Here is a 23,076-nt window from a genome sequence, read left to right as displayed (position 1 = left end):
TTTAGTTTTGGACATTTTTTTAAATTAAATAGAATAGGACTGACAAGTTTTAATTTGTGTTAAAATACCATTAATTTATGTCACTTACATTTGTGTATTATTCACATTTAAAAAAAAAAAATTGTTGTGGCATGTTAATTTTAAGAGGTTATTACTGTGTAACATTAACGTCCATATTTCATACTATATATGATTAAATAAGGTCCTGGACCTTGACCTTAAAATTCACTACAGGCTGAAGATGCCCAAGAAAGGGTGAAACATGTACCTGATAAGTCTATATAAATTAATGTAGATTTAATCCACATTAAACATGGTATGTAGTGAATAAAACCAAACCAAACCCCACGGCACTACAGCCCTTGAAGGGCCTTGGCCTACCAAGTGACCGCTGCTCAGCCCGAAGGCATGCAGATTACGAGGTGTCATGTGGTCAGTACGACGAATTATCTCGGCCGTTACTCTTGGCTATCTAGATCGGGGCCGCTATCTCACCGTCAGATAGCTCCTCAATTCTAATCGCGTAGGCTGAGTGGACCTCGAACCAGCCCTCAGGTCCAGGTAAATATCCCTGACCTGGCCGGGAATCGAACCCGAGTCCTCTGGGTAAGAGGCAGGCACGCTACCCCTACACCACGGGGCCGGCTTAAGTATTGAAAAGGTGGTTTTATTAAATTATATCTAAGATATTTTTGCCTAACATCAATTTCAATAGGAACAATTATGAGAGTTATTACATGTAACATACCGCTTAGTGGAGCAACTCGTCTTCTTTCTCGCAAGTCTTCCCAGCCCAAACTTTGCAAAATTTTCGTGACACTACTCTTTTGTCAGAAATCACCCAGGACAAATCGAGCTGCTTTTCTTTGGATTTTTTCCAGTTTTTGAATCAAGTAATCCTGGTGAGTGTCCTATACACTGGAACATACTCTAGTTGGGGTCTTACCAGAGACTTATATGCCCTCTCCTTTACATCCCTACTGCAACCCCTAAACACTCAAATAACTATATGCAGAGATCTGTAACCTTTATTTACAATCCCATTTATGCAATTAACCCAGTGAAGATCTTCTCTTATATTAACACCTAGATACCTACAATGATCCCCAAAAGGAACCTTCACCCCATCAACGCAGTAATTAAAACCGAGAGGACTTTTTCTATTTGTGAAACTCACAACCTGACTTTTAACCCCGTTTATTATCATACCATTAACTGCTGTCCATCTCACAACATTATCGAGGTCATTTTGCAGTTGCTCATAATCTTGTAACTTATTTATTAGTCTATACAGAATAACATCATCTGCAAAAAGCCTTATCTCTGATTCCAATTCTTTACTCATATCATTTATATATATATAAGAAAACATAAAGGTCCAATGATACTGCCTTGAGAAATTCCCCCCTTAATTATTACAGAGTCAGATAAAGCTTTGCCTGCTCTAATTCTCTGAGATCTGTTTTTCTAGAAATTTAGCAACCCATTCAGTCACTCTTTTGTCTAGTCCAATTGCACTCATTTTTGCCAGTAGTCTCCCATGATCCACCCTATCAAATGCTTTAGACAGGTCAATCGCGATACAGTCCATTTGACTTCCTGAATCCAAGATATCTGCTATATCTTTCTGGAATCCTACAAGTTAAGCTTCAGTGGAATAACCTTTCCTAAACCCGAACTGCCTTCTATCGAACCAGTTATTAATTTCACAAAACATGCCTAATATAATGAGAAAGAAGGCCTTCCCAAAGCTTACATGCAACACGTCAAACTTACTGGCCTGTAATTTTACGCTTTATGTCTATCACCCTTTTCTTTATACGCAGGGGCTACTATAGAAACTCTCCATTCATTTGGTATAGCTCATTCACGCAAACAATAATGAAATAGGTACTTCAGATAGGGTACTGTATCCCAACCGATTGTCTTTAGTATATCCCCAGAAATCTCATCAGTTCCAGCTGCTTTTCTAGTTTTCAAATTTTTTATCTTATTATAAATTTAATTGTTATCATAGTTAAATTTTAATACTTCTTTAGCATTAGTTTCTTCCTCTATCTGGACGTTACACTTGTAACCAAGAATCTTTACATACTGCTGACTGAATACTACTGCCTTTTCAAGACCCTTGTATACACACTCCCCTTGTTCATTAATGATTCCTGGAATGTCCTTCTTGGAATCTGTGTCCGCCTTAAAGTACCTATGCATACCCTTCCATTTTTCACTAAAATTTGTATGACTGCCAATTATGCTTGCCATCATGTTATCCTTAGCTGACTACTTTGCTAGATTCAATTTCCTGGTATGTTCCTTCAATTTCTCCTTACTCCACAGCCATTTCTGACTCTTTTTCTTTCCAATCAGCACCTCCTTTTTTTAGTTTCTTTATTTCCCTATTATAGTAAGGTGGGCTTTTACGATTCCTTACCACCTTTAAAGGTACAAACCTGTTTTCACATTCCTCAACAATTGCTTTAAACCCATCCCAGGGTCTATTTACATTTTTATTTACCGTTTTGCATCGATCGTAGTTACTTTTTTTAAACTCCCTCATGCCTGCTTTATCAGCCATATGGTACTACCTTCCTTTCTATCATATTTATTTTTAACCATGCCAAAAACAGCTTCATGATCACTAATACCATCTATTACTTCGGTTTCTCTATAGAGCTTACCTGGTTTCACCAGCACCACTGTTAGTTATTTAAGAAAATAATTTAGTGATAATACAACTTCCACCTAAAACAAATAATGGTTACTGGCTTATCTTGGAAAGAAATTATGTAAAAGCAAATTGTTCATTCAACTCAGTTAAGTGAATCAGAGTTATTAGTCTTCAGTTTGGCAGTTCATTCGTACGGTTGATGCGAATTCTTGAGCCATCGGATTTTGTAATTATGATATCGCCTTGAGAAGATTTCGAGTCCAAACCGCTGGAATGCAGCATTCACAACCAAGAGTCTAGTGGATGTTAGGCCCTCTCGAATAGTTATCGTGCCTTTCAGTTTCCCTTCATTGTTGTACACTTCCTGCTTTGCCCTGTACAATGTAAATTTCACGATAATCAGTCAGGGCTTGCCACTCTGGCTACAGTCACGATAACTGCGGTTGATATCACTGGAATTCACAATTGCACCTACTGTATGTCCCTGGAAACATTAACTGCCATTTCATCAGTATTTTCATATGTTCTCTCACCAACACCGTATATTTTTTCTTTACGTCACACCGTCACAGATAGGTCTTAGGTCTTATCTGACAGTGGGATAGGAAAGGGCTAGGAGTGGGAAGGAAGCGGCTGTGGCCTAAATTAAGGTGCCTGGTATGAAAATGGAAAAACGTGGAAAACTATCTTCAGAGCTGCCAACAGTGGAAGAGAGAAAATATAATCTACGACCAAGGCAAAGTCGCCTCTTATGACAGGCCGTGCGTGAAGTCTTCGTCCCCCACTCACAGGGGGTCTGGAATCGTTAAAATAGTGTAATACTGCAATATGAATATGCCTAAGAGTACTCCAGAAGCACTTGGACCGAGCTTGATATCTGCAGTCGCTTAAATGCGGCCAGAATCCAGTAATCGGGAGATAGTGGGTTCGAACCCCACTGTCGGCAGCCCTGAAGATGGTTTTCCGTGGTTTCCCATTTTCACACCAGGCAAATACTGGGGCTGTACCTTAATTAAGGCCACGGCCGCTTCCTTCCCATTCCTAGGCCTTTCCAATCCCATCGTCGCCATAAGACCTATCTGTGTCGGTGCAACGTAAAGCAAATATATAAAAAAAAAAATCAAAAAAGAAGCACTTGGAAAATGAAAACGTAACTCCAGATTTTCTAAGAAATTATGTATCATTTCACTAGAGTTAATATCATAATTCTTTTAATTTCACGAAGTACTGACTGTGCATGTCTAATGTTTTACCGTACGGTAGCGAAGAAAGTTGCCAGAGTGTATCTGTTTCTACATCCCCTAGCAGAAACTCTCCATTTTGACTGATTCGGCTAGCCATTTCACGAGTGTGATAGTGTGTTGAAATTGTTTCAAGTTATAGGGGGGAAAATGATGCAAGTATGTAATGGACTAGTATAACTTGAAAACAATTCTCTAAACTCATGGGTAAATAGTGAAAATATCAAGCTTGATTTGTTGTTGTTGTTGTTGTTGTTATTATTATTATTATTATTATTATTATTATTATTATTATTATTATTATTATTATTATTTGTGGGGTGTGCCTGTGAAGTTGTTGACGTCTATTGTTATTATTATTATTATCTACATAGTTATGTACGACAGGTTGTCAGTAGGGACTTTATTTGGTATTTAACAATCACTAGATCACTTTCCTCTTTCACATATAACATCTACAGAAAACAGCTCAAACGGCCAACATCATAAGGAATGATTCTTCCCATCCTCAAGCTCATAAAACTGCTACTTATAATACTTTAGTTGACAGAGCATTTAGAATACCTATGTCAAAAAAGAATTTAAACAAAGAACTCAATTTAATTCGTTCGATAGCTAAAAGCAGTGGATTCAAGGAAGCCTTTAGCGAGAGAATAATTAACTAGTTTAGGCATCGCCCTAACACTACCCTACTGAGAAGTAAATCCCAAGCGGACTTTTTTTTTTTTTCAACTTTCACTTTTACTAATGAAATTTACAATATGGCTAATGTTTTTAGAAACATAATATGAAGATATCCTACAGAACTAGTAATAGAAGCATTGACATTCTTCATAACTCCAGCTCAGTAAACAAGAGTAATGTTTTTCACAATTCTGGAGTATACAGATTCTGCTGTCAAGACTGCAGCAGTTCGTATTTATGACAAACAGGAAGAAATTTCAGGATTAGATACACAGAACATGTCAACGCCGTCAGATATAAGAAGTTCTCAGCAATAGCCCAGCATATGAAGAATTTTCAGCATAATTTTACTGATATCGAACAAGATCTTACAGTACTACAGGTTCTCAACAACAGTCCTTTGCATGACATCAGTGAGAGTTGTTACATTCACCTAGACCAATATTTCAATTCAGGTTTAAACCTCAACAACATTTCTGAAAAACCAGAAATTTATTTGATTTCCTGGTTGCATTTTTTAGGTTCAGTAAAATCTCCAATAGCAAATTAGTTTTTCACAACATACACAACACGTTTTCACTCCATGCTCGTTCACCGCATCACCATTCCTAATTCCCCTCTTCCTCCTTCCCCTCCCACCCCGTCCCTACTCAAACTCCCCCTTATCTCCCTCCTACCCCATCCCTACTTATTCACCCACTCCTTCTTATCATTTCCCCTGCTTACCCTCTTTCCCTTCCCCTCCCTTCTACTACAACACACAGTACATACTGGTCTTGGTGTCTTACACCTCTCAGTGTCTTCTCTAACATACGTTCACACACGCCGCCAGAGGTGAGTCTCATATTTACTTAAACTTCTTGGGCAGGTTTCGTCCTTTCCAATTTTTCTAATTTCTCCCCCGTTTTTCTTTTTGCTTCAGATCCCACCTTGAACTGGGAATACCTTCTAGTACCCTGGGACAAAATGGTGTCTTTTCTGCCTCACATTCACATTACAATAAAATTGAAAACTTGCAGCAGACCAACTCCAGCCGTAGCTTCGTTGATGAGTGTTTTTAGTTAGAGAAGACTTGTATTTCATCCTTGATTATAGACAAAGATATCTAATATTTTTTAAAATTGTTAACAGAAAGCAGAACTTTAAATATTCATGTTCTTTTCAGATTTAAAAATTTGTTACGTCATTTTAAGAAGGAACATTACATACATTTTAAAAAATCTGATATTCACTCAGTGCTTTGAAAATGGATTTTGACTGAAGTTCCTAATATTCTTCATAACTTTTATTTTACAATTCAAGACTCAGTGAAATTTCATCAAGAGGACTTTCACTCAGTATCACATAAGGCCATACTTATTTTAGAAGGAAATGGTGTTATATTTTTAGTAAAAATTTTTAAGCTAGTGTTATAAGAAATATTTTTCAGATCTTGTTTTAATCATATCAATTCCAACCAATCTTTCATGAGATTATGTACACTCATATGTATTATGCATTGTTTTGTAAGTTAAAATATGTTATAGTCCGCTTTTCAAGTTCATGGCTGAAGATGACGCAGAATATGCGTTGAAACCGGTCCCATTAATAATTAAATGGTATAATTAATCTTATAGCATTGTGTTGTATTGAATAGGTGGATCTTACTGTTTTGTTCGTATTATATTCTCAATTCAATACAGATTTAAAATGAAGTTTTTAAACTTGAATAGGATAGGAATGGTAGGAGGGGGTGTGTTCATTCTGGTAAAAGAATTTGTAAGCTACGAAAAAGTTAAAAATGACAAACATGTAATTCTAGGTGTAAAGCTCATCTCTAAAGATAATAGGCAACTTGATGTTTTTGGAGTGTACAGACTGGGAATGGATAACAGTGACGCTGATTCGAAATTATGTGATAAGATAATCAGCTGTGTGGGAAACAATATGGAAAGGAACGCGATTGTAGCGGATAATCTCAATTTACATTGAATCCATAAAAGTAAATATCCACCTTTTTGATACTACCAACCAATTAGGATCTAGAAATCTCCCTCCCAGTTTCCCACATACCTACTTCATAGTCCTGTTTAAATTACTGTTATGGATTCAACGTAAGTAAGATTTGATACAGGAAATTAAGCTGATTTCTTGTAATCTGAATTTACCAAATGTCAGTTGGGAAGGTAATGCGAATGAAAGGAAGCATGACCGACAAATGGCAAATACGTTAATATGGGAAAGACAGCTGATCCATAAAGTGATGGAATGAACTAGAGGGAAGAATATTCTGGACATGGTGCTGGTAAGACCAGATGAGCTCTATAGAGAAACCGAAGTAATAGATGGTATTAGTGATCACAAAGCTGTTTTTGTCATAGTTAAAAATAAATATGATAGAAAAGGAGGTCTTAAAATTAGGACTATTAGGTAGTACCCTATGGCTGATGAAACAGGCATGAGGGACTTCCTAAAGAGTAACTATAATCAGTGGAAAACAGTAAATAAAAATGTAAACATACTCTGGGATGGGTTTAAAGCAATCGTTGAGGAATGTGAAAACAGATTTGTACCTTTAAAGGTGGTAAGGAATGGTGAAGATCCACTATATAACAGAGAAGTAAAGAGACTAAGAGGTGCAGGTTGGAAAGAGAGTAAGAAATGGCTGTGGAAGTAAGGGGAAATTGAAGGAACTTACTAGGAAATTTAATGTAGCAAAGAAGTTCACTAAGGATAACATGATGGCAAGCATAAATGGCAGTCGTACAAATTTTAGTGAAAAATGGAAGGATATATATAGATATTTTAAGGCAGAAACAGGTTCCAAGAAAGATATTCCAGGAATAATTAATCTTCTTTCTTGCTATTTGCTTTACGTTGCACCGACACAGATAGGTCTTATGGCGATGATGGTATAGGAATGGCCTAGGAGTGTTTATATGCGAGGTTCTTCAAAAGGCAGAAGTATTCAGTCAGCAGTATGTAAAGATTGTTGTTTACAAGAATGATGTCCAGATAGAGGAGGTGACTAATACTAATGACCGAGCTCGACAGCTGCAGTCGCTTAAGTGCGGCCAGTATCCAGTATTTGGGAGATAGTAGGTTCGAACCCCATTGTCGGCAGCCCTGAAAATGGTTTTCCGTGGTTTCCCACACCAGGCAAATGCTGGGGCTGTACCTTAATTAAGGCCACGGCCGCTTCCTTCCCACTCCTAGCCCTTTCCTGTCCCATCGTCACCGTAAGACCTATCTGTGTTGGTGCGACGTAAAACAACTAGCAAAAAAAAAAAAAACTAATGAAGTATTAAAATTCACGTATGATAACATATACAATAAGATACAAAAGTTGAAAACTAGAAAAGCAGCTGGAATTGATAAGATTTTGGGGGATGTTCTAAAGACGATGGGTTGTGATACAGTAACATATCTGAAGTACTTAATTGATTATTGTTTGCATGAAGGAGCTATAGCAAATGAATGGAGAGTTGCTATATTAGCCCCTGTATATAATGGAAAGGGTCATAGACATAAAGCTGAAAATTACAGCCCAGTCACCTTGTCACGTGTAGTTTGTAAGCTCTGGGAAAGCATTCTTTCTTATATTAGACATGTTTGCAAAATGAATAACTGGTTCGATAGAAGGCAGTGTGAATTTAGGAAAGGTTATTCCACTGAAGCTCAACTTGTAGGATTCCAGTGAGATATAGCAGATATTCTAGATTCAGGAGATCAAATGGACTGTATCACAATTGACTTATCTAAGGCATTTGATAGGGTAGATCATGGGAGACTACTTGCAAAAAAGAGTGCTGTTGGACTAGACAAAAGAGTGGCTGATTGGGTTGCTGTATTTCTAGGAAATAGATCTCAGACAATTAGAATAGGTGAAGCTTTATCTGACCCTGTAATAATTAACCAGTGTGTGGGACCCTCACCAGGATTACTTGATTCAAGAATTGGAAAAAGTCCAAAGAAAACCAGCTCAATTTGCTCGGGGTTATTTCTGACAAAAAAGTAGTGTTACAAAAATGTTAAAAAGTTTGGGGTGGGAAGACTTGGGAGAAAGGAGACGAGCTGATTGACTAGGTGGTATGTTGCGAGCTGTGAGTGGAGAGATGGCGTGGCATGACATTTGTAGAGGAATATGTTTGAATGGTGTCTTTAAAAGTAGGAAAGATCACAATATGAAGATAAAGTTGGAATTCAAGGGGACAAATTGGTTAAATATTTGTTTAAAGGTGGGGTAGTTAGGGGGTCGAATAACTTACCAAGGGAGGTGTTTAATAAATTTCCAATTTCTTTGCAATTATTTAAGGAAAGGCTAGGAAAACAACAGATAGGGAATCTGCCACCTCAGCTACTGCCCTAAATGCAGATCACTAGTGGTTGATTGATTGATTGATTGATTGATTGATTGATTGATTGATTGATTGATTGATTGATTGATTGATTGATTTTTTCTATTTGCTCCCTGCTCAGAAAGCATCTAATATGGCAGCAAGAAGTACTCCACTATATGTCATGTTGCAGAGTGACCCATTCGATGTCAAATGAGGTTATGTCTCCATCAGTGTAGTAACAGGGAACAAATTTCGTTCAGAACTTTTAGCATTATCGGTACTGTTTTTTATTTTTTTACTTCTGAGGAAATGAAGCAAGATCTTAGTGAAGCATTAAGTATTCCTGCAGTTTGTCTTGTTTCACACGGCATAAACTAAAAAGACTGTCTTATCGGTAATGATAATAGTGTATGGCCTGGTTCAGGTCTTTCGCCCTATAGGCAACCTGCTCATATGTTAGGATAAGGCCCTACCTAAAATGTTGAGCCAGAGGAATTAACCAATAAAAGTTAAAATCCCCAACCTGGCTATAAATAAAACCCAAGACCCCCTGGACCAAAGGCCAGCATGCAAACCATTTAGCCTTGGAGGTGGACTATGTCTAGTAGAGGGACTGCGAAAGAATAACTCGACATCATTAAAAGCCTGTTGATACAGTAGATCTGGGACTCTCACAAAAAAAAAATATATATATTAGAAATATGAACTGGAATAGGTCTTTGAGGCTAAACCATGATGATTATTATTTGAAACATTACTTTTTTAAATTTTCAGTCACTGTTAATCCTTCCTCCGTCCCTCCCTCCCTCCCTCCCTCCCCATTCTTAACATATAAAACCAAGTGCATTACTACAGTTGGTTGTACATTAAACTTCCTTTGTCTCTTGCAGAGCTATCCGCACTGATGGAGCCAGTGGCAATGTCATGCCTAAACCTGTGGCCAGTGTAAGACCAATGCAGGCAGAGTTGAACTCTCAGATTGAACGTGGGCCACGGTCTACTGTAAGTACTATCAACACCGGACGTTCTCGCTGGATCCCTGCGGATGTGTGGCAGCGGCAAGGCATGAGTGCCCAGGAAATGACACTTCCCTTAGGTACTTTTTTCCTTTACTGAGTTATTTGTAGGTCTATGCTACATCTATTTTAAGTGATATAATTATATTGTTTAATTTGGTTATGAAAGTGTAATGGATATAAATTGTTTGTGGTTCAGAAAAGTTTAAAATAATCCTACTGTCCTACATTCACCTGGCTAGCCCCCTCAGAGTGTGCACCATCTGAATTGGCCCATGGAATCTACTCTATCCAAAATTAATCTGATTGGACAGGACTGGGAGGTACATAAACTGCAAATGAGAATTATAGTTCATGGGGTAAAATCATAGAAACCTGAACTCAGAACATAATAGCATGTTATTTAAAACATCTACATAAACAAGGAAAGCAGTATGTGATCTAATGCCCATCTTGAATGATTCCTGCAAATTGTTGGAAATAGCGTACATTATTTCACGGAGTGGGTGTCAGGTAAGTTCTCCTGTGTGTATGGTCCCTCGATGATTTACTTCATTTGTTTGTGTAAGAGGTAGAAAGATACTGCACCGAATTACTACTATCCCGAAACTTACATGCATTCAAACATTATGCACGCACAAACACATGGACAAGAGACTGGTTGTAAATAAACCCAAAAATCGCTGCAAAGGTAGGACTGAACCTGCAACCATTTGTGTATATGATGCACACAATAAAACAATAACAACAACAAGAAAATACACTGCACCAAAATACACATGAAACGAACAGAGCAGGGAAATAATAGCACGTGGCATACAAATAATATTCAGTAGTCAGGAATAGAAGACAGGGAAATAAAATGACACTCCTTCACAAGAGCAGATGGGCCTCGAATTCCCGTCCTTGTGATTACTTCCACTTCGAACCTTACTTCTTTAATTGAGCTCTCGTGCAGATTGTTGTGGAAATGTAAATCTTTGAGAAAGAAGATATCTTTGTCAGATGTCTGAGTACTGCTTGGGAGACTTCAAACATATATTCCACGTTGGGAAGACAGTACATTAAACAGTAGCACAAGCATGCTACACTCATGTTCATAAAAACAGAACACCTTGAAAGACTAGAGATATAAAGTTCATATTCACAGGACATGTTCATTAGTATGTTCTGTAGAAACGATTAGTATTTCAGTCACCTAGGTTCAGTATGTGTCCTGTTGCCTAGTAGGCACTGGGTCCTCCATGGGTACTGATAACTTGTTCCATGCGTGATGGCATCGACACGTATAAGGTGCGAATGGCGTCCTGGGGTATAGCCATCCATGGTGCATTCACCTAGTTCCACAGTTCATCTTTGGTGGTTGGTATTGGGTCACAGCGCCACACCCGTCGTCTCGCCATATCCCACACATCTTCGATTGGCGACAAGTCCGGTGATCGGGCAGGCTGGGGCAACAATCTGACATCCTGTGACAACAAGAAGGCATGTGTTCTTGCAGCAACATGTGGTCGCGGATTGTTCTGCTGAAATATGGCGTCTGGGGAGTCGTGCAGAAAGGGTATGGGCACGGGTCGCAGGATGTCATTCACGTAGGTCAAACTGGTCACAGTGCCCTGGACACGCATCAACTATGATTTGTGGTTGTACCCAATAGCACCCTACACCATAAGGCCTTGAGTTGGCACTGTATATGTCTTGTGCAAATTCAGACAGTGTGATGCCTCTCCCACTGTCTGCGGTGAACAAAAATGCGGCCATCACTTTCAAACAAACAGAAACTGTTCATCCGTAAACACTATCTGCTGCCATTTATGTCCCCATTGACATCGTTCCATACACCATTGCAGTCTAGCCTGTTTATACACATTAGTCAGAGGTAGGCAGAGAAGTGGACGACGCGTCGGTAACCCAGACCATAATAAATGGCGATGGACTGTCACTCCTGATAGTGTACGATGTGTTACACTGTTCTACTGTTGCGCCAGAGCCAAGGAGGACACAGATCTGTTCTGCAATGCCATTCGGATGAGGTGTTGATCTTCTTGTGGGTGGGGGTAGGGTTCTAGGTGGTGCGACCAGATCCATCTTGTCGTGTTGTACGGCCCTCTTTGAACCATTCTATACACACCCGTTGCACTGCCGACACACTTCGTCCCACACGAGCAGTAGTTTCTCGGATGGATGTATCACGTTCTCTCATGCCAATAATGCGCCCTCTTTCAAACTCATTCATTTGATGACACAGTTCTCGCATACGTCTGCGAGGCATCCTGCATGTCTGCTGAAGTCGCACTGATCCATTACCTTCAGTTTATAGTGGCAAGAGTCGCAAGCACATTTTACCAGTCGGTGGTGGTGCACCGAGATATCGATTTGGACCTTTAAGCTGAGGGCCGACATGGGTCAAATGCTTATCATTTCTTCCGAACGTACTAATGCACATGCCCTATGAATATGAACTTCCTATCTCTAGTCTTTCAAGGTGTTCTGATTTTTATGAACATGAGTGTATATTATATGGTTTAAAATAGGATACTGTCCTTTATAAATCTACTGTTCAAGACATATGGTTTTAAATAGAAGGATACTATCCCTTTTAAGTCTTCTATTGAAGAGTGGAAATGAATTGTTAAAGACCAGAAAATTTGTGGATATCGATGCTTTAGATGGGAAACTATGGCTACATAAACAGAGCTCATGGTGGATCACTCTTTTGTAGGCTAATTACATCACCTTGGCACTATCATCATCCTAGTCTGCAGCCAAAGGGGCAAATACTGCCTTTCCTGGGGGGTGGGGGTGAATAGTCAACTTAGTAGATCTGACTGTCATTAACACAAGTTTTAGAAACATGACTTGCTACTTTCTTTGTGAGAAAACTCTTCAGTTTACAGTCACATAGGCTGAGTGGACCTTGAACCAGCCCTCAAACCCAGGTAAAATTCCCTCACCTCGCTGGGAATCTAATCCAGGACATCCTGGTAAGAGGCAGGCACGTTACCCCTTCACCGCGAGGTCGGCTGTTAGATTTAAAGCAGCAGCTTATTAGATAAGGATGGAAATGTTGGCTTACAAAGGAGGAGGATAATCACTTGTTCAGTCATTTTTATATATGTTTTGCTGGTACATAAGTTATTGATGACTTGGGGGGGGGGGTGGATGTTATTTTCCTAAAAAGTCGCTGAAAATGGTCAATAAAATGCTGTTAAAATTATAGGAAAAATACTATAAAATAAGTAAAAACATGACTGAAAAATCTTTGACAAAACTGAAAGCTGGTGACTGTATAACAACAGTTTCAGGAGCAATATATCCCTGTTCTATTCACTGCACAGCTCCTGTTTTTACAGAAATAATTATCTCCTAATTTATTTGGAAGTGTATATAATGTGGACATAATGATTTGCTGGATGTGCCCCCAAATAACCTGGGAATACTTGTTGTTCCTCGTACCAGTTACAGATTTCAGATGTTTTTTCTCATTTAATGTGCTTCTGAACAATAAATTTCCTTCCAGCACATGCTGTAACACTGCACAATGTTCAAAACAACTTGTTTTCAATTCCTTGTTGTTTCCATTTATGCTTGGACTTGAGGTACACAGGTATGAATAACTGTCTGTAGAAGCAGAGGCGCAGGCTGGTGCATTCCTTGTGCTCTAGACACGTTGGGAAATACTTTGTCCTAATCATCATGGTTCTGTATTGTGTTCCTGCAATTATCTTGTAAACACCAGAGTCACAGGTGTAAATACTTTCCTTAGCCTTCCTTCTTCAGCAACAATTGCTGGTCATTTTGCTTGGTCATGAAAGATATTTAGCAAATTTAGCCAAATGTAAGAACAAATTATAATTTTTTTATGTTGTCGCATGTGAACGTTTATCAGTCTGCCAGCACAAAACATACATAAATTTTAAAATGATCTAAAAAGTCTTCAAAAAGCTACATATTGACCTAAAATTTTCTTGAATGTTGAAATAATGGCTGATCATCTGAAATCTGCAAAAAATGCAAAAGAATGCAAAATAAAAATGTGTTGTTATCATTTGTTATATCGCAAAATTAATTTCTATACTACCGAGCAACATCCTAATCCAAAGAGAAAAAAGATGACATTTCAACAACATCCAGTCCCTATTGATGACCATATACCTACCTGGTAGAGTACGTGGCAAGTTACTGCTTTACATCTCTTTCCTTAACTGGTATCATGCCACTCTATATTTATCTTTCATACCTGTGTGTTATATTCCTCTGTAACATTCTAATAAATTTCAAAATAATAGTGGATTTTGTTGTTTTCTAATTTCTCTTGTATTTTTAAATCTTCAGATGTGGTTATTCCAACAAATTCTCCAGATCGGGCTTCCATTGTTCTTAAAGCTGGTCAGCGTGTAATGGTCCTAAAGAGTCCAAAAGGCATTTACATGCAGCTAGAGAATGGGAAGATTATTGCTATCCGTACTGCATTCAAGGTGGGAGGAGCAGGCAAAGGTGCTGCAGCACAAGATTACAAAGCTACTGCTGCTTTAAATGCTGACAAAGCTGATATGGAGAGTAAATTGGCAGATATTAAAAAAGGTAATGTTTGGGAGATTTTATATTTACTAATAAAATATTTTAAGGAATTTTAAGGAAATCTGTATGTAGTACCTGAATGAATAAATGTCAGGAAAGTGTGACTAGAAATTTAGGTCTACAATTTACTTCTCAGTGTTGGAATTCGGAGTCATTCAATGATGTCGGTAATGTACAGGCCAATTGACATAAGCCACATAAAGCAAATTTTTCAGGAGAGAGAAAAATCAGTTTGCACGTCACTACAGAGACTGATCTGCTTTAATTGTTTATTTGAATTCTATAATGTATGTAAGGTTGTAATTTACTGGGATATGTGATGTGGAATTGTACAGTTTCTTGAAAGTAATTCTTTAACATGAAATTTGAGGGTTATGTTATTTGACTGTTGGTTACAACAATGTTTATTTTAGATTATACTAATTAGAATAAATACAGTAATTATAACAACAACGGTAAGGTGTTTATTATATGAAAGGATGATCATTAACGGTAAGAAAACCATTATAAAACACATTTTCTGGCATGGTTTATTTCAATAAATTACCCTCGCAGAAGTACACTCAAATTCAGAAACTTAAGTATTTGGATATCAGAACATTGAATTATGCTGAATAATAATTTAAGAGTAATAATCTGCACAATAATGAATGACCCCTGCGGGTGGGGGACGCACATGTAGAATACACCCACGGTATCCCCTGCCTGTCGTAAGAGGCAACTAGAAGGGACGACCAAGGGATGATCAAATTAGAACCGTGCGACTACTTGTAATTAGTACCATCACGCAGGGAACACAATGGGTCGCATTTACTTGCGCATAGTACCACTATGTCAGGTACGCAATAGGTTTGTGATTAATAGCGACAATGTGTGAATCAGGACGAGGGTCTTACAGTACCTGTGATTCGTACCCCTATATGAGCGACACCATGGTTCTGCCTTGCCTATGCTTAGTTCCCACTATGTGAGGAATACCATGGGATAGTTCGGCGCCCTGTGGTTAGTCCACTTATGTGAGAAACGCCATAGATTTGTAAATAGTGCCACAATGTGCGAAACACCATAGGTGTGAGTTACACGTGCGCATTACACTACCTGTGAATAGTACCATAATGCGTGGAATACCGCGAGTCGACGCTATTTTATATTAGTACCGCCACATGACAAATAGCATGGTTCTACTTTCCTAGTGATAAGCACCATTGTGAGGGGCCGATGACCTGGATTTAGGACCAGTTTTGACTACAAGCATAATCGATTCAGCATCGTGCTATGGAAGCAGTCCCTTGGTCAGTAATACTATTGTTTTGTGCCAGCATCTGTGCATATGAGACACTGTGGGTGAGTTCCACTGATCGTTTTAAATTCATATCCATCCGTCCGTCCATCCACCCACCCACCCACTGTGAATTCTGGTCAGTGGAGGATTTTGGACTTTTAATTTGTCATAACATTTGGTCTCATTTCATATCATTAGGGGCCGATGACCTCGATATTAGGCCCCTTTAAACAACAAGCATCATCATCGATAATGAATGATGCTTAGATACTGGCAATAAATTCTCATAACAGTAGTCTAATAGAACTTTCAGTTCTTATACACATTATAGGAAGAATAATCATAATAGGAATTTTCCATTTCCAGTTTACCTTAAATGGTGTGACTCAGAATATTAGCAGAGATTATGCAATACTAAGAATGGAAGGAAAACTAGTTTTGTTATTAAAAGTTATAAATTTGAACAGAAATAAGAGCCATGTCAGACTAACATTAGTCTACTGAATAACTAAATATGTTCTTGATCTGTCTCTGGAAGTTCATCTGTAGAGAATGATTAGGAGACATCTGTAGATACTCATTATGATACCTCAGGGATTACTTAACTAGACCCAAGCTTTATCAGGTCATTGTACTTCGCAATCGGTATTGATAGTTTTTAATTGTAAACACGTTTAAGTGAAACAGGTAAGCTCCATTTAGTACACATGTTCCTTACAGTCCCAAGATTTACCGTTTTCTGCTCAGCCTCAGGAATATACGAGTATTTCAGGTTTATGTTGGAAAAAAACCCACCATTAATTGATTTAAATGTTATTTCTCTATTATCACACTTGGCCAGCTTGGGTAGGATGTTCTGTTGGAAGACCTTTAAAACCTGTGAAGTCTTTGTGAGACACTGTAATGACCTCATACGGCTTGGGTTTGACTAGTGCATTTACAATTAGAGTAAGCCACTCTGAAGGAGCCCACACAACTTTATTTTCGAGGTTATTTTCTATTGAAGCAGGGACAGAATCTACTGGGATGTATGTATAACTAGGCTGCAAATAAGTTGTTGAGATGTATTCAATGCTCTTTGGTGTCTGAAGAAACCACAGGAAAGCAGACAAAACCTGATGATTTTTGTTTTGCCCTGGGCACAAGTCACAGTCTAGAGCAACAGTTCTGACATCACCTTTTTCATCCACAATTGACAGATAAGAATGTAGTACAGAACAAATTTAATTTGTTCCTTGATGCCCGTCGTATTCTCCCCATGCAAAGCAGTATACATTTCTGGAGCCATTTTTCATACACTGTCCCATTGCAAACACAGCATTTCCTGGAACAATATAGTAAGATACTATTACCATAACGGTCAAAACTGGCACAGACATATGTTGAGTCCATTTTGGCTTGTTCTTGGTCAAGCTGATGTACATCCTAAGCTTCATGGCTTTCAAACATTGCAATATCATTTTGCATCAGATTCTCTACTGGTGTATTTTTTGGTAGCTGGAATCCAATGTTACTGGGCGAGTTGGCCATGCGTTTAGAGGCGCGAGGCTGTGAGCTTGCATCCATGAGTTAGTGGGTTCGAATCCCACTGTCGGCAGCCCTAAAGATGATTTTCCATGGTTTCCCATTTTCACACCAATGTACCTTAACCCTTTCGGACCGTGTATGCACAATTGTGCGGGTTCGTATTTTATTTATGTCTGAGCTTATTTGATGTTTTCTTGGCGCTAGACTGGACTGCAGTGCTTGTGCGGGACACGTAGCATGTACTTCAGTTGTTTTTATTTAGCGCTTGATCACCAGGGGCCAGCAAGAAGAGTTTAAAAATACAGTTCATCGGCAAGGTGGCGGGAAGCAGTGATGCCTAAAATAAGTATTTATTTATTTATTTATTTATTGCATTCGTATTAATGCAGAAGCTCTACTGAATATCAGAATATAATCAATGATGTGTGTAAATTGAGTGGCGAACGTAAATTGTGAACTTACAACATCGTACGTAATACCATGAGGTTTTGAATGTTGATACGCACAAGTGTGCGGGCTAGGTTTCCCTACAGGCAATGCATGCAAGAGTATTGGGTGCTGCCACCAAAAGGACTGTGAAAGCGGAACTCATACTCTACGTGAGAAATGTAATGTATAAGATTTTAATTGTTTAAAATACATTGTTCCACACTGTAAAATAGAACATTTGATCATGTACATGTGTATATTCACATGTGCTGAGCTGAATTTTTTATTTTTTGTAAGTAGTGAATGAAGTCCTGACATGCACAATTGTGTAGGTTCTGTTTTTTACCCGAAAGTTATCATTTTGTAAAATAAACTGTAAAATCGTATATTGAAGAGCATTTTAGTAAATTTTTGCCGAACAAACTAAAATTCACACCTCCAGTTTTCTTTCAGATCCGATGACAAGGTGCTGCTGCCAAAAGGGCAGTAAAAGCAAAACTCGTCCTCAGTGTAGAAAATGTAATATTTACTTGTGTTTGAATGAAGATTTAATTGTTTTAAATTATTCGCCACTGTAAAATAGAATATTTGATCATGTACATACGTATATTCACATGCACTGAGGTAATTTTTCTTTTTTGTAAGTAGTGAATTAAGTCTTGACACGCACAATTGTGTGGGCGCTTTTTCTCTGATGTTCATTTTTATTTTGTAGAATAAACTAAAAATATATGTATTTAAGAGCATTTTAGTCAGTTTTTGACGTACAAACAAAAATTCGCACCGCCGGTTTTCTTTCAGGTTTGAAAGGGTTAATTAAGGCCACAGCTGCTTCCTTCCAACTCCTAGTCTTTCCTATCCCATCGTCGCCACAAGACCTATCTGTGACGGTGCGACGTAAAGCCACTAGCAAAAAAAAAAAAAAAAAGTAATAATCCAATGTTGAATTTAGTCCTAAAAATAAATTAAAAACCCTTTCACTTGCTACACAGAAATGGTATTTTCTCACAGTTAGTTTTGCACTGCCTGTAATAACAGTGTTCAGTTCTGTCTTGTTCTCAGCATATCGTATCAGTTTTTGTGAAATATCTAGAGTGTTGTGGAGAAACTGCTAGAATACCTTCCTCTGAATGCTAGCAATGGGTGCATAATAGTATTTTGTATACTTCCTTCTGCTGATGGCCTGTGTGGTATATATCCTCTTTATTTCTTGTAACACTCGAAAGTAGGAAGTCTGCATTAGTGATGGGACATTCGATTTATTTTACTGAATCGATTCATTCGATTCCGTTCGCGTTACTGAATCGATACAGTGATCTGATTCATGGCACATTAGTCTCCGCTCCTACTGAAAACGTGTTTTGGGGGGGGGAAACAATCTTGGGGGGCGGGAGTGAAAAGGAGTTGGATTCCTTTCATGAGGACACATAAATCAAAAACTGAAGTAGTTACAGTTGTGATAATTGGTATTTAGAAGATCTTTGATTATTAAAGAAACAAGTATTTTTTGCTGGAAAATTCACAGGTTGGGGAGTGTGAAAGGAAGTTAAAAAAAAGTGAATAATTTTTATGGGGATACTCTGCTATGGAGGGTAAGAGAAGTAGAGGGAGACCACGACGACGATGGTTAGACTCGGTTTCTAACGATTTAAAGATAAGAAGTATAGAACTAAATGAGACCACAACACTAGTTGCAAATCGAGGATTGTGGCGACGTTTAGTAAATTCACAGAGGCTTGCAGACTGAACGCTGAAAGGTATAACAGTCTGTAATGATAATGTATGTATGTATGTATGTATGTACTTATGTCTCAAAACTGAAGGTAATAGATGTGAACATTGGTGTGCGGAATCTCCTTTAAACATAAAGAGACATGCCTTCTTTTTTGGGGTTGGGGGGGTAAATAAACTTAACGGCGGTGGGGTGTAAAAGGTGAGACCAATTTATTTTATTGTTCATAATGTACTTATAAGGAGCCTCCGTTGCTCAGGCGGCAGCGCGCCTGCCTCTCACAGCTGGGTTCCGTGGTTCAAATCCCGGTCACTCCATGTGACATTCGTGCTGGACAAAATGGAGGCAGGACAGGTTTTTCTCCGGATACTCCGGTTTTCCCTGTCATCATTCATTCCAGCAACACTGTCCAATATTTCATTTCATTTGTCATTCATCGATCATTGCCCCAGAGGAGTGCTTCGGCAGCCGGCACAATTCCTATTATCGCCGCTAGGTGGGGGTTTATTCATTCCATTCCTGACCCTGTCGAATGACTGGAAACAAGCTGTAGATTTTCGGTGTACTTATTCTGATCATAAACCGATCATTTTTAATCTTTCCTGGGTTCGTTTTCAACAGCCATCTTTTCCTTAGGAGAACGTTCTTAGATTACAGTAGATTCTCCTGGCATGTAAATAAAAATTTAAACACATTTGAAATAAACGATAGGAATGGGATTGACCGTCAAATTGTTCACCTCTATAATAAGGTCAATAATGCACGGAAGTATGTCATTCGTATCGCCAAAAATCCTGCACACTTGCCTACGCGCGACAATGGTGCTGGTCACATTGTCAACAATGACAATGGCAGCAGATGTAATTTACCCACAAGTAGCGGTCTTGCATCTTGCTGTGGGGTCCAGAACATCTAATAATAATAATAATAATAATGTTCTGGACCGTCGTCAAATGTGCGGACCGCGCTGGAAACAGGTCCTGGACGGGTAATGACTAAGAATGCAGTCCGGCTGCGGGTTCAGTACCGCCAAGGCACCCAAGACAACACCACGCTGGATCTCCAGAAGGATTTGATCCATTTTAAAAATGCTTATAGGAAAAGATGGCAAAGATTTAGGGACCCAACTGAGCGGGTGGAATACCTGGACCTAGCCCGGGAAGTACGAAATCGATTGCTGGAAAGAAAGATTGAAAAATGGGAGGAAACTTGCTGTAACCTATTAGAAAACGAGTCAGATCACGAATTTTGGCGGATTCTCGCAGAAAATGGGTCAGATCGCGAATTTCGGCTGATTATATATCTAAAGCAATAAGCATTCAGTTATAAATTTCAGTATAATACCGTAGTGAAGCACGGGTATCTTGCTAGTATATAAATAAACATAGAGGTCCAATAGCACTGCCTTGAGGAATTCCCCTAGTAACAATTACTCTAATTCTCTGAGTTCTGTTTTCTAGAAATATAGCCACCCACTCAGTCACTCTTTTGTCTAGTCCAGTTGCATTCATTTTTGCCAGTTGTCCCCCATGATCTACCCTATCAAATGCCTAAGATAGGTCAATCACAATACAGTCCATTTTACCTCCTGAATCTAAGGTATCTGCTATGCCTTGCTGGAATCCTACAAGTTGAGCTTTACCAGGCGAGTTTTCCATGCGGTTAGGGGCACGCGGCTGTGAGCTTATATCCGAGAGATAGTGGGTTCGAATCCCACTGTCGGCAGCCCTGAAGATGGTTTTCTGTGGTTTCCCATTTTCACACCAGGCAAATGATGGGGCTGTACCTTAAATAAGGCCATGGCTGCTTCCTTCTTACTCCTAGCCCTTTCCTATCCCATCATCACCATAAGACTTATCTGCGTCAGTGCGACGTGAAGCCACTTGCAAGAAAAGAAAAAACACGTGCTTCAGTGGAATAACCTTTCATAAACCCGAACTGCTTTTTGTCGAACCAATTATTAATTTTCCAATCATGTCTAATATAATCAGAAAGAATGCTTTCCCAAAGCTTATATGCAATACATGTCAAACTGACTGGCGTGTAATTTCTTGCTTTATGTTTATCACCCTTTCCTTTATACACAGGAGCTACTATCCCCCTCCCCCCCCCCCCCTTGGTACTTATGCCCTTGAATGGGCTTTGCCCTACCCAACGACCGCTGCTCAGCCCGAAGGCCTGCATATTACGAGGGGCCGTGTGGCCAGCACGATGCATCCTCTCGGTCGTTATTCTGGCCTTTCGAGACCGGGGCCGCCATCTCGCAGTCAGATAGCTCCTCAATTCTAATCACGTAGGCTGAGTGGACCTCGAACCAGCCCTCAGGTCGAGAGAAAAATCCCTGACCTGGCCAGGAATCAAACCCGGGACCTCCGGGCGAGAGGCAGGCACGCTACCCCTACACCACGGGGCTGGCACAGGGGCTACTATATCCACCCTAAATTCATTTGATATAGCTCCTTCATGCAAATAGTAATGAAATAAGTACTTCACTATTTTTAGATATGGTACTATATCCCAAACTATGTCTTTAGTATATCCCCTGAAACCTTATCAATTCAAACTGCTTTTCTAGTTTTCAACTTGTGTATCTTATTGTAAATTTTGTTGTTATCATAGGTAAATCCAATACTTCATTAGTATTTCTCCTCCTTTCTTTGGAAATTAACCCTATAACCATCAATCATTATATACTGCTGAGTGAATACTTCTGCCTTATGTAGATCATCGCATACACAACTCCCCTTGTTCATTAAGGATTCCTGGAATGTCCTCCTTGAAACCTGTTTCTGCATTGAAGTACCTATACATAGCCTTCCAAACAATGAGGCACTGTGCCATACAATAACATTCTTGAAGTAATTATTTTATCACCACTACGTACACCAAACATCACTGCAGCTCCATCACAAGTGACAGACAAAAGATAATAGTCTTCTGACATTCCAAGGCTTTTATTTTATCATCAAAGTTGTTGATTTCCCCCCCCCCCCTCCCTTATAAGCTGTTTGAAACACCGTAGCGCTAACTTCTTTTTCACGAGACAGAGTTTTCGAACACACTCTTCCCAAATCTTCGTACTTAGCTTGCTGTTTAATTTCCAATGCTGCTCTGTGGGTTGCACTTTCCTTATGGTCTTAAATCATTCCTCAAAGACAATAATTTTCTTTTACAGCCTTCTCCAAAGGTACTGATTTTATCACTGCCACACACTGTAGATATTTTCACACCCTTCTGTTTTTCTGGTCTTAATATCTTGGCAGACCTTATGACATAGCATTTTGTTTCTTGCATTAACCCTTTCCCGCCTGCATTTTCACTCCGCTTATCCCCAGGTTTCAACCTATTATTTAGCAAAAACTGAAACGGTCCGTATTGTTTCAGATAAAGTTAAATACAGTAAAAACTATTGATCACAATGAATTCAAATTTTCAATAACATTAGAAAATATACCATCACATCCATTTCTCTGTTTATTGAGTCATAATGTGTTCTTCAGCCCCCCCTCCTGGTGATACTCGACACAGAGACAGTCTGCATTTGTCACATTCCTATGTTGTCCGAATCCCTCAAAACCAATAATCACGTGCTTATGG

At 39.0% G+C, this 23,076-nt stretch overlaps 1 protein-coding gene across 1 annotated transcript in view; it reads left to right on the top strand.

Annotated features, from left to right (window-relative positions):
* LOC136863553 (uncharacterized) overlaps positions 1–23,076 on the top strand; it is a 452,780-nt gene that overhangs the window by 374,491 nt on the left and 55,213 nt on the right. The window contains exons 19-20 of the mRNA XM_067139933.2: positions 9,803–10,008; positions 14,264–14,512. Coding sequence (XP_066996034.2) covers positions 9,803–10,008; positions 14,264–14,512 — 455 coding nt within the window. The remainder of the gene's footprint in view (positions 1–9,802; positions 10,009–14,263; positions 14,513–23,076) is intronic.

The sequence above is a fragment of the Anabrus simplex genome, chromosome 2 (genome assembly GCF_040414725.1).
Source record: "Anabrus simplex isolate iqAnaSimp1 chromosome 2, ASM4041472v1, whole genome shotgun sequence".
In the NCBI taxonomy this organism is placed as follows: domain Eukaryota; kingdom Metazoa; phylum Arthropoda; class Insecta; order Orthoptera; family Tettigoniidae; genus Anabrus; species Anabrus simplex.
Note: the sequence above shows the minus strand (reverse complement) of the source record. Positions and strands in the feature narration are given on the sequence as shown.